Below are 12,497 nucleotides of genomic sequence, written 5' to 3' on the forward strand. Positions count from 1 at the left end.
AGTCAGCAAGATAATTGTAGTCAAGGAGATGAGAGACTAAGCTCGATATCAGAGAGGGAAACCGACAGGTGGTTGAATGAATAAAATTATACTGAAAGTGCTGAGGGCTTTTGCTTTATGATTGATAAAAATCAAGACTTCAAGGGTCACTGTTCTTAGAAGAGATGTATTTGCTGTTTGATTCAAAGAATACTTTACTTTGAGGCATCCCGAAACTTAAAAGAGCAGAATTTGACATTATTTAGCACTGATGCAGTCATTTGCATGTCAGAAACACCTGACCACCTCATAAGCTGCTTTCCCTGCTCTAACCTTCTCACCATCTCTTCTCCTCTTTCTGCTTATTCCCACTTCAGAGAACTGAGCTGTTTTTATTCAACTCCTACCTGTTACCTCTCTCCACACTTCTGTTATTTCTCACTGCTGAGTGTGCTGGCTTTCACCACACCCTCTCTGCATCTGAAGAGTCTCCAAACGTCTGCATCATGACTTTGTCTCTCTCTTATCTCTTTCTGTCAGGCTTTTGTTTTTGATCATTGCTCCTGTGTTTTCACTCTACTTCTCCTCCTTTCAACCTCATTTCCCCCCCAGTTCGTTTGATTGTCTACCTATGCTGTACATCACTGTGTTTAGATGAGTGAGCGTGTGTGTGTGTGTGTGTGTGTGTGTGTAGGTGTACCTTTCCCTAAAAATAAGGTTATTTTGGTGATAGTTGATAAAAGGATTCATCTTTGTGCTCAGACATGATTATCAGTAAGATTAAATTAAAATTAAACACAGGGGCCATCAGTAGTATCAAGGTTCTTGTTTTGTTAGTGGATGGATGGCATGTTAGGAACTACAACTATGAAGTGTACTCATCATTACTGAAGATCTTAGTTGGACACATGGCGCTTCAGTTATTCACTTTGAAGGTTTGATTTTACACAAGTGGGGCCAAGTCTGTAAATCTCAGAGAAACACATCCTTGAGCAGATCAATTGATGCAGAGTGAAGCTTTGAGGGAGGACACAAAATGATGAAGTCGGATGTTTTCTGCAAAACCTTTGCTGAAATTTAGTTCTGGATGTTCAGTTCATTTAATTGAGGTGGTAGAAATTGAATTCAAGTATTAGGATCAACATATACCAAAAAGTACCAAAAGTAAAAGTACCTATTCTGCATAATGTGCTATTTGGCTAATAATACTGTTGCAATATAAATATTGATCATCTATGTGTTAGGATCACTTTAGCATAACTGTCCTGTCCTCAGTGTAGGATTTTGAGGTCATTGCATTAAAGTTGATTCATCCAATATGAATTTAATTCCCACATACAGAAAAGGAGTATTTCCCTGTATGACCTGAAAGATCAGAGCAAGACGAGGGTTTAAAATTTACACACTGTAGATACTCACCTTTCTGGAGGAAAAGAAATTGTTCATTATCTCCCTTCTTCCTTCCTGTGACTGTACAGACTCTGAAATCCTCTCGCTAAGATTTACTTTATAAGCCAGGCTCTGAATATAAATAGACCACTATTTACACTCATGCATTGCCTGGAACTCAGAAGACTATTTAGTGACTCACTGTAGTCACAAAGCTGAAACTAACAAGGAGGCTAAGTCGAGGTGCTATTGAGGTCTCTTTCTTATTTGTGATTCGCATGTTTGATTTGGCTGAAATTTTACGTCTGATGCCCTTCCTGATATAACCCTCTGCATTTGCCCTGACTTGGGACTGGCACATGAAGACACTGTATTGTGCCCCCCTGTGGTTGCATTTACTGAGGTCTCTTTACTTGCAGAAAGAAATCTATTTATTATTAAATCTAAAAACTATTATTGTTCTCAGGGGACTTAAAGTTCACCCAAACATACAGCTCATCTCCTTATTGCAAAGCAGCTCTACATCAAACACAACCAGATCATTTAAAACAAACTATTAAACTAAATTATTATGACCTTTCACCCCACAGATGATTGACAGTCGGCTGTCGGCCCAGAGGAGGGCGATGAGGACCCTTCCTGGAGACCGAGGCCAGCAGAAAACGAGCACCTACATTGTGCCCTGCTTCCTCTTCGTGGAGGTGAGTGTTTGGACTTGTTTCCCTGAAAAGGGATCAATGTAGAGCAGCACCATCACTTGTTGGGCAGATCTGGGAAAATCTGATCTGACCTGAAGATCAAAAGCGTTCAAGTGGTGTGTCACATCATGAATCTACACCTGCAGGCAATATCTGTTGTGTTTTGTTCAACTGAACCTGAACCCAGAATCAAAAATCTACATCTACAAGGACAGCAATATTCCAACTATTGACTTTATTCAGAGTAAAACAATATTCTGAATAAGGTGTTTACATGAGTTGTTTTGAGAGTATAATTTTCATGTTCCTGTTTCACATGTTATAGACCATAGACCGATTAATGACACACGTCTGTCAGCCATCATGCCGTCTGACGTCATGCCGTCTGACCATTGCCAACATATTTTCATGTTGGCAATGGCTATGATCATACAGTTCGTTATGGAGCCATGTATTGTTCTGGGTCTTTCATTTTTAATTTTACGGAGGCTTCAAGTGCAGTTAGGCCTATTTACTTGTCATGCAATATGTGCACATAGACGACAGCATCTTCGCCAACAACAGGCATATTCTGTACTTTCATGGAGCAAGGACTGATGGGAAAGAGTTGTTCTAATGGAATTTGATGATGCTGAATGGAAGGAAAATTTTAGCATGTCCCGTGTGTGTAGGTATCCTGTCACAAATGAAGCACATCCGTGCACTCTGTACACGTCAGAAAAGTTGGAATCACACAGAGCAAAGTGAGGAACAAATGAAAGCACATTTTACAGTCTCGCTCATCAAAAGTTGCTCTTTTCTTTTCTTCCATTTCCCCCACATTACACCATCATTTCATGTTTCTCATGGCAGATTAACAACAATGAGACTAAATTGGGAAATTGCATGAATTAGCATGCTGTGTGTTCAATTCACTTACTCCCAAAAGAAGTGATTGATTTGATTAAATTATGACAATTAGGTAATTACTCCCAGTCTATGAATAACTTGGTGATAACATTCAGGAGGACAGTGAAGGGATGTATCACTGATTTTTTCTCACAACAGAGGCTCCTCCAAAGATCTTCTTGGTCATAAGCTCTTGGAATCAGTTCCTCTCTCTACTCCACTACTCCTACACTGTTATTTCCCACAACTCTCTACCCTGTATTCCCTAAATGACCTGGTGGAGCACAGCTCTGTTTCCTAATTAATTGGCCTAATTAAGGAACCGAAACCCAATTAGCCTGTGGAACTGCAAATGCACTCCAAGCCTGAAGGTCCTCTGAGCGACACCGAGAGCTGAATGAGCTGAATTAGCTGTTTTTGCTATTACAATAGTCTTTACTTTTGAATTTGATGTTGCACTTTATATAGGTTAAAATGTTAAAAACTATGGTTGGTGCACATTTTTGAGAAAAATGGCGAAAATAAAGTCGTCTGTATAGGTCAGAAGTTCAGATTTTGCAGTAGATATTGCCCAAAGGCAAACAGAACAACTGGGCCTGGATATGGACGTTTTTCCATCCCAGCTGAGACAAACGAGGAAAACGCAGTCGTTGTAGGAAATTGGTCTCATTCAGGGTTTGCACTTTTAAAAAGTAGTTTGTTGTGTGAGCTATCTTTCTTTAGTGCACCTGCAGTTATGACCCAACCTCTAAATCTCAAATGAATCTCTTGCAGGATTTTCTTTAACCATCTTTTTTTTTGTGCTCCTTTGCTCATTCAAAATATCCTCCTGATATCATTCTGTAGCTTTTTCATCTGATCTTTGTGCCACATGAATCCTACACTCTCTCCACAACAATACTCCTAAGCACCCCTCTGTTACCGCTGCGTCTTTATAGCACACATTTTCCATAGTCCCTACAGGTCCTAAGCCCCCTGTTTATTTCCTTTCATTGTGGTTTGGTATTGGCTTTCTCAGCATCCTCAAGAGGATTTTGCTAGAATGATTTCCAGCTTCTGTTTTTTTTATATAATGCGTCCATAGTATCTCTGAGCTCATATCTCCCGGTGGTGCTCCTCCCCTCTTCTACAATTCTCTTTGACGGTCTCTTGAGTACTGCCCAATCACTTTCATTCAGAGCCTCCACATCACTCCTCACCAGCACTTATTCCCTTTTGCACCAATGATCTCTCCATTATTCCCCTTTACTTGCAAAGCTTCATTTCCTCCTCCCACTCAAAGAGCTGGTGCTACTGCAAAACCTTCCACCCTCTTCAGTGCTTCTCTTCAGGTTCATGTTTCCTTACTGGCCTCCATCTCTTCTTCTTCTTGTTTATTTCTCCTCCTTTTTTCTGTTCACCTATTACTCTAATTTGTTCCTTGTCCCTAGTAGACCTTGCCATCATGCTCACCTCATGTGCCGCCCCCCACTGTGTCACCATAATTACCCCCCTCACAAAGAGGTATGATGCTGTGAATCTGGTGAATCTGGTTTGACTCTAGTCACTATAAATGCACCTGAATGAATCAGCGTGCTTTGCAGCACTTTAATAAAAGGCATTTTAAAATTCAGTTCCCCACTCTGCTGTGTTCATGCAGAGGCAGCTTGCTGTAGCATGGCTTCCCCCGGAGGGTCCTCACTCCTTTGTTGTTACATTAGCATCTCATTACCCATTTCTTTTCAGTTCAAATGCCCAGTTTTATCCCTCCTTCTCTTGTGATCTTGTTGCTGATCCACTCAATCTTTCCATCTTTTTCCTCCATCCTAACGCTCCATGTCTCACTGTCTGCTGCTCTCTCTGTTTCTTCTTCCTTAATCTGTGTGACAACGACCTTTTTCCTCTTTCACCATCAGTCCAACTATTGGCTTTCACTCCTTTTTATCTCAGGGCTTGTCTATTATCTTTAACTTTGATTTCTGTGTCTCTCTTTCCCTTCACACTTTCCATGTTTCTTGCAGTAATCATTTTTGTGTTCTACTAGATTAAAATATGAGAGCTGGCTTTATATGTTTCTTAGGTAAACAAAAAAGTTTTCATACAAATTCATATATACAGTAGCATCACAGCATGAAAACAACATAATAAAAAAAGAAGATAAGCCTTTCTCTTTCTCTCCTCCCTTTCTCTGTATCTTTGACTCTTCTCTCGTTTTCTCTCTGCTGCTGCTGCTGCTGCTGTCGTGCTGTGAAGCCACACAAGAGACCGGTTAGGGACCTAACAGAGGCATTGCTTCAAAGCATACTTTTTAAAAAGTCTATTTGATACAACTGATTCCTGACTTGCTTTAGACACTGGTGGGTGGTAGTAGGGTTATGAGTGTAAGCCTACTGCAAAAATCTTTTTCTATTGAAACTGATGTACAAAGTACTGAGAGTGACTAAAAACGGACTCCAAGCGGCTCTCACTGAGCGTACAACCTGAAGCCATGAATAGTTCATGGTATCAGCTTTAACAATACTAAGACGTGATAATAATTACTGTTAAGTGCCAGTGGATGTACTATAGTTACCAATGGGGCGCCATTGGTAACTATAGTACATGTGTATCCAGGCTTTTGGTTTTGTCGTTCAGCCTCGACTGTCAGCTCAGAGTAGCGTCCTCCTCTCTGCTCCTTCCTCATGCCTCATTGGCTGCATCCTCCTGTGGCACAGTGTGTTCTGTAAAGTAAACAGACTGCTGAGCATTAGAACACATAATATTTTCAGTCTGCGGCCTGTGCTGTCGCTGATGACTCTAAGGTGTTGGTCATGTCTGCTCTCGTTTCTCATTTTCTAGATTCTCTGTAGATGCATTTATTTTTGCCTGCTCACTAATTCCTGCCTAGTCAGTAATATTTCTCTCTTTATTTTTTATGTAAAAATGTGACTGTTTCATTGACGTTAAACATACAGTATCTGGGCCCCAAATGCTGACATTAAATGCATCTGCAAAACATTCACTGACTTCCCTTTCGTGATGTTAAAAAACTGCAGGAAACTGTTAACTTTCTTGTTGACATGATACGTGCAGCTGTGTCTGAGCGTGGATGGCCTCTGGCAATATCTGGCATTGGTGTGAATGCAGCACAGTATAGGCTGCTCCAGTAATGAACAGCATCCTAAACGCACATCTTGAAGGCCCACAGTTCCCTACAACAAAGCTTCTTGCTCTCTGCATGTGCTTACTTCATTCGTATTCCCTGCTGGGAACAACACAGCCTCAGTACATTTTCCACCTCAACAACGTTTGTATGTTTTTACTCTTTTCTAAAGAATTTTTGTTCCAAACTTGTGTCAAGACCAAGACCTCCCAAGCAAGACCTCATAAGTTTTCCATATATCAACACAAAAAGAGTTCACTTAGTGCATCTCTTCATGGTACCTCCAGAGTAACTTTACAAAGTTCTTGGCTTAGACCAAATCTTAGCTTAGCTTCTCATACTGCATCCCTTTAAACCATTTCCTAACATGTTTAACTTTTCTTGAACCTCTTTATGGGTAAACTATGCACCATCAGCAGCTCCTATTACCACATATGAGAAGCAGCAACGGTATGTGAGAATATAATTTTAATCACATGTATGACAACATTAACTAATTGATACATGTTCTGGTGTTTTCTTTTATGTGTCCACCTCCTTCTTCAACCCACATATGCAAACAGACACCCCGTCACAAAGGCACAGTAACAACTCGCTCTCACATTATCCTCTCCCTACTTTTTCCCTCATTATCTCTCAGACTCCATGAATAGCACCTGTCTGCTGCGCTGGGATTTCTCAGCACTCAGCATGGATGTTTGAAACACTTGTTAGCCGACTGTTACCCACCTGTTATCACTTAAGTGAGGTAAGGGTGGATGAGAGACCCTGTATATCACAATACACTCCAGGGTTTGTAGTATCTGTAGATGCTGAATATACTAGACACCTATGTAGGTTGCAGAAACAAGGCTGAATTATCTTTAATAGAAATATAAGGTCTTCACTGGAGTCTCTAGAATTACATTTCTTATGTATATGATGAAATCTTGTCTGTCAGGCCTGCTTCTTTCTGAGTTACATGGAATTACAGGATCCTGACTCTCACTCCTGGCCATGTTGCATGTTGAGTGAATGAGATCAAATAAATACATAAACTGTAACAGGGGAGACCAAAAGTCAACACATGAAATGTTTATAAAACTGGCAGGAGGACAGATCATATCAAAGTCTTTAGTGAAATCATTTCTGTTCCACTGTTGCAATAATATTCAAAAATTATAGTCATCTTTAAAAACCTCCATAAAAACAAGAAATAGATATGAGACAATAGTTTATTTTAAAAATTAATATGGTAATAGTAGCTTGTAGGTATATGTGTAAGTAGAGAGCTTTCAAACTTTTAATTGCACCGTAGGGTATTATTTAGAGATCATGTTTGGGAGTGTGAGCCTGCATGTGCTTTTATTCTTCCCTGTTTGTAAGACCCAGGGGGCTTGTGTGCTGGAAGGCCAGGGATTTTGTCGAATTATGTGATTGTTCTTTGGTGTGTGGCAGCAAACATTTAAATGGGCTGTTGGTGGGTGAAGGGAAGGAAGAACAAGTGAAGACTGAAGCAGATACTGTAGATACAGAGAGAAAATGTGTGTATGTGAAAGAGAAGACATACAGCGTTTTGACAGCAATGATGATTGAGGTACGTGGATGGAAATGCAGCAAGAACGGGGAGATGGATAGCATGGGTTGGAAAATCACTGAGGAAAGATGTTTTCTGACAGATTACGGAAGAAAGAAAAAAAACTGATGAGTTTAAGATAAACGAGGCACGGTGATAAAATACACCCAGTAATCAGACAAAACAAAAGAGCTGGAAGAAAAGAGTAGAACAGGGGGGAAGGGCATGTTGGTGCCTGAAAGATGAATGCCTGCTTTGATCCTCTTTCTTCCCATTGTTCCCATTTTGTATTTTACCTCTCTCTCTCTCCACTTCACCCTCTTTCAAAGGCTCATATATCCTCATTTGCTCACTTTTCACCTCCTCTCCACCACAGTTTTCACCTCTCTGCAGCCTCTCTCTGTTTTATTTCCCACTGGCACGCTTTGCTTTGCTCTGCTGCAATCTGTGATATACTAATGTCTCATTAACTGCCTTATATGTCTGTTTATCTTCTTCCACTTTCCCTCAGCTGCTTCTCCCAATGCTCTCCTAAAGGTCCTAACCCTCTGTTCATCCACCGCTCACTGTCAGCTGCTTCATCTATCTCGTGCTGTTCTTGCTCAGTGGGTTGTAATATAATCCAGCGACACCAGGCGGCAGTCAAGCCCACTCATTTGCCTCTTGTCCCTGTAGAGTCTATGATATAGATCACTGAGTACTTTTTACTTTTTTCCTCAGATATTTGCTTTTTATGTAGATTAGTATGTGTGAGAGAAGAGTGGTGTGTGTCTGGTTTGTTCTTTTTTATACAGTGGTTTGTGTCAGTGTAACTGTGTGTGTATGTGTGTGTGTGTTTATGTGTGTGTGTGTGTGTGTGTGTGTGTGTGTAAAGTCAGGCCATGGCTTTTTTAATCATCTGAGGTCAATAAGATATAAAATCTTAGCCATTCACTGGCTCTAGTCATGTGACAGCGATAATGTAAGCTCATCAGTAAAATAAATCACACAACAAGGCGGTCTCACAGACTCAGCTCAGAGTTTAAGGGGATTTCTGGTGTGAACATCAAGAGGGTAATAATATTGTGAGGCCACTTGAACCAAATGAACCTGACACCAAGGAAAAAGGTGTTGCTGCTGATGATGTCAGGTTTTTGATTAGAAAAATTAATTTTACAACTCTGCTGTGAGTATATGCTTTATAATTGTCAGGTGAATGTTAGAAACAGATATCCCATTAAGTAAAATCTGTTAAATGAGAATACAAGAAAATCATCTTATACTGTCAAAGACCACTCTGTTAGGTCGCAGCCCAATCCAGCACAACAGCCCTGTCATGATATCTGTCCTGACAAAACCCCTAATGTTCGGTTTTTCTTGACACTGTTGGAAATGTGTACTCCAAATAGTTATTTTTATTAACTAGAGTTAGGTCAGAGGTCAACACCACCACTGTCTATGACCTCAGTTATAAAATACATAATTTAATTAACCCCTCTATGAAAATGCCAACAAATACCAGACAGTAAATATAGAAAGATGTAGGCTTTAGGGTGGAGTGGGCGAAGACAGTGAACTGGTATCTTCCAGATTCAGCTGTGGGTAGAGCAGAGACATTATTGAGATTTGGTGTTTAAACAGGGCAATTTATCAACCTGTAGGAAGAAAAACACTTTAGTTAAATGTGACATTTAGCTAATGACTTCCACTATGTTTCATTTTTCTTTTTACTTTTTCCTAGCCAGATAAAAACACTGTAAATATGCTGTCCACATATGGAACATCTAAAATGGCCACAAACCTGGAGACTTTCTTCTGCTGGTGTGCAATTTATTTGAAAATGTTATTAAATTAAATTAACATACATATGTTTTTTTTAGAGGTAGCATGGTGGGTTCGCAACCTGGCCTTTCTGTGTGGAGTCTGCATGTTCTCCCTGTGCTTGTGTGGGTTTTCTCCAGGTACTCTGGTTTCCTCCCACAGTCCAAAAACATGTATGTCAGGTTGATTGGTGACTCTAAATTGACCATAGGAGTGAGTGTGAGTGTGTGAGGTTGTTTGTCTCTATGTGGCCCTGTGATGGACTGGTGACCTGTCCAGGGTGTACCCCTGCCTTTCACCCAAAGAGAGCTGGGATAGGCTCCAGCAGGTCCCTGTTACCCTGGTTAGGAATAAGGGGGTATAGAAAATGGATGGATGTTTTTTTTACAGTTTTTAAACTGTATAGAAGTGTTTGCAGCATTAATGTATCTGATTCCATATATGTGTTATATTTTGTGTTAGATAAATCATGATATCTTGCAATCCCATCTACAATAGATTGATAAACTGCTAAGATGTCACAAGGAAATAATAATAATTCACTACTGTATCTAAAGAAATAAATAAAATGTAGTGTGCAGTCACATACTAGAGTCACCAAAGTATAAAACCATGCTTTCTAAATGAAGATGAGTAGATTTGCTCAGGTCCCTGCATGCTCCATTCATACTACAGCCTGTACTCATTCAAAAACACAGCAAACATTACTGAGCAAAACAAAGCAGCAGGTCTCCAGTTCATCCTGATCAGTGTGACATTCGCTTTCTCCCAGCAGGGTGCTGTCATCTCAACACCAGCCTCCGTCCACACATTCTCACCCTCTGTAAACATGTTTGACTTTATCAGTTGACTTTTCTGCCATCTGGCCGCTCGACATAGGCCAAGGGCAGATATGCGCCACTTTTGTGTAAGCTCACAATTAGAGCCCCAGGAGATATAAGTGATGCCCACATCTATTTTGATCAACCCTTCTCTACTCATAGCACAATATTATTTATTTTTCCCCGTTCCAGGATTAACGGCTTTTAAGGCCAGGAGATGTTCCTCTGTTTCTGCCACATCGATGCCACATTAGTCTATGATTTTCTTGCTTTTATCCCCTTTGAAGTGCAGAGGTCTATGCATTAAGCCTTAATTATAGACAGCCTGAAAAGTTCCTTTAGTGTACTGGGTCAGTTTGATTTTATAAACTCTGGTTTCATCCTGTGGCTAAATTTATGCTGAAAGGTTTTAGTTAAATCAAATTGAGCTTCTCTGCATGACAGTATAATTCCTCAGTTGTCATTCATGTGAAATCACTCCAGATACTGAATCAGTGAGCTGGCAACATCAAATCTGTGTGATTCATAAAAAACTACCTAATCATGCCTAAGCTGTGAAATTTCCTGTTAAATGTATTGGCCTGACACCTCAAATATTGTACAGATTGTGTACATTTTTTATTTCTTACATTAAGTTTAACTCACATTTGCCTCCTTTAAATATGTAAGGCCTAATGGTGTTTTCATTTTCTGATTTTAGCTGAATGTTTACTGGGAGGGTTATATTTGAGTGGATCCATACGTAAAAATTCATTTTCTGATGTACCAAATTTATACTGTAGCTTACATCACTGAACTATTCAAAATTATAATTTTCACATTCAGCAAAAAGTGAAACAACAAACATGGTGTCATTTGCACTTGTTTAAACTGCTAACGACTTTCACATCACACAGTCACACTGTCAGATCAACAAAACAATTAATCGGACAAAGTAGTATTGTATTCAGAGACAGCTTGGTCATTCATTCTATATATATTATATATTATAAACCAGTCAGACACTCGTTTGAATATACTGTGTGGAAAATCACCAAAAGTTACACACAACTTCAGACGTTGGTGTTGGTTATTTTTTTGTTTCCAAGCAGTCACGGTCTTTAAAGCACAACAATTCACTGAGACCTGCTATGTGTTTGTAACTGTATAATGTCAGACGTCCCCTAATCCTAATGAGGTCATTTTAAGCCAACCACATTTTTTTCTAAACCATAACCCATCATAATAATCACATTTTACATCATAAAACTTCATTTCTCTTCCATTAGTAATTTGAAAAGGCTGTTGCAAGCCAGACGTCTATAATGCCAGATTTCTCAAAGTATTTGAAATGCAGTACAAATATGTTTGGGTCAGAGATACAGCCACTAACATTAGATTAAAACTTTGGCATTAGCGAAGACAACAAATAATTGCTTTATAAATTATTAGCAGTGACACATTGTGTCTGTGTGAAGTTCAAAATGTGTGTACACAAAGTTAAGACAGATGCCTTGAGAAAACTGACGGTCTGATATTGGCCTGACTTGACCCTCCAGGGCCCAGCAGCAGCTTAAGTCTGTCAGTAGCTTCATACTGTACATGCTCATGACGGCTTAGAAATTATTTTTCATGCAAATCATACCAAGGTGACTTATACAGGATGTGTCTCTGTGCTAATTAGAAGTCATCAACCTGAAGCTGATTTGACCTTTATGAATATTTAGACAAACTGGCTGTGGCTGCAATCCACACAAGAAGTTAGTGATTTGTACATGTGGGAAGGAAGCACGATGAAATGGCATATATGGGCTCTGAGCAGGAAGGCTTTAATGTTTGTATCAATAAGAGGTTCAATGAGCTAATTAATGGAAACTTTATTATGAAAATAATATGATGTTAATATATAGTTATTAACTATAATTCATGTCTTCTTATGTATTATTCTGAACACATGCTTGTTGGATCTCTCAGACTGACAGTACAGTCAATAAGCACAGCCAGTTTTACAAAGGTAGATACAAAATGACACGCATAATCTCCCAGGGAGTCTTCAAATGTCTGGTGAAACTTTGATGGGTGTTCGTAGACCTCTTTTGCTCTCTTCCTCCCACTTTTCTACACATCCTTCCCTCCACCGCCACCTTTGTTGTGCAGAGAGAAGAAAGTAAAGTATAAAGGAGGATGTAAAGAAATGTTCAACACAGGGTGCCTGTGTCAGAGTTCCTCCTCAGACATGGAAATGCACCCACATGCCTACAGATATA

The 12,497-nt window shown here is 39.7% G+C and overlaps 1 protein-coding gene across 2 annotated transcripts in view; it reads left to right on the forward strand.

Annotated features, from left to right (window-relative positions):
* The first annotated feature begins 1,958 nt into the window (after positions 1-1,958).
* plppr2b (phospholipid phosphatase related 2b) overlaps positions 1,959-12,497 on the forward strand; it is a 38,955-nt gene continuing 28,416 nt past the window's right edge. The window contains exon 1 of one of the 2 annotated variants that reach the window (XM_026303716.1): positions 1,959-2,069. In XM_026303716.1, coding sequence (XP_026159501.1) covers positions 1,959-2,069 — 111 coding nt within the window. The remainder of the gene's footprint in view (positions 2,070-12,497) is intronic. The other variant, XM_026303717.1, reaches the window with a different exon arrangement.

The sequence above is a fragment of the Mastacembelus armatus genome, chromosome 1 (assembly GCF_900324485.2).
Source record: "Mastacembelus armatus chromosome 1, fMasArm1.2, whole genome shotgun sequence".
NCBI lineage: Eukaryota > Metazoa > Chordata > Actinopteri > Synbranchiformes > Mastacembelidae > Mastacembelus > Mastacembelus armatus.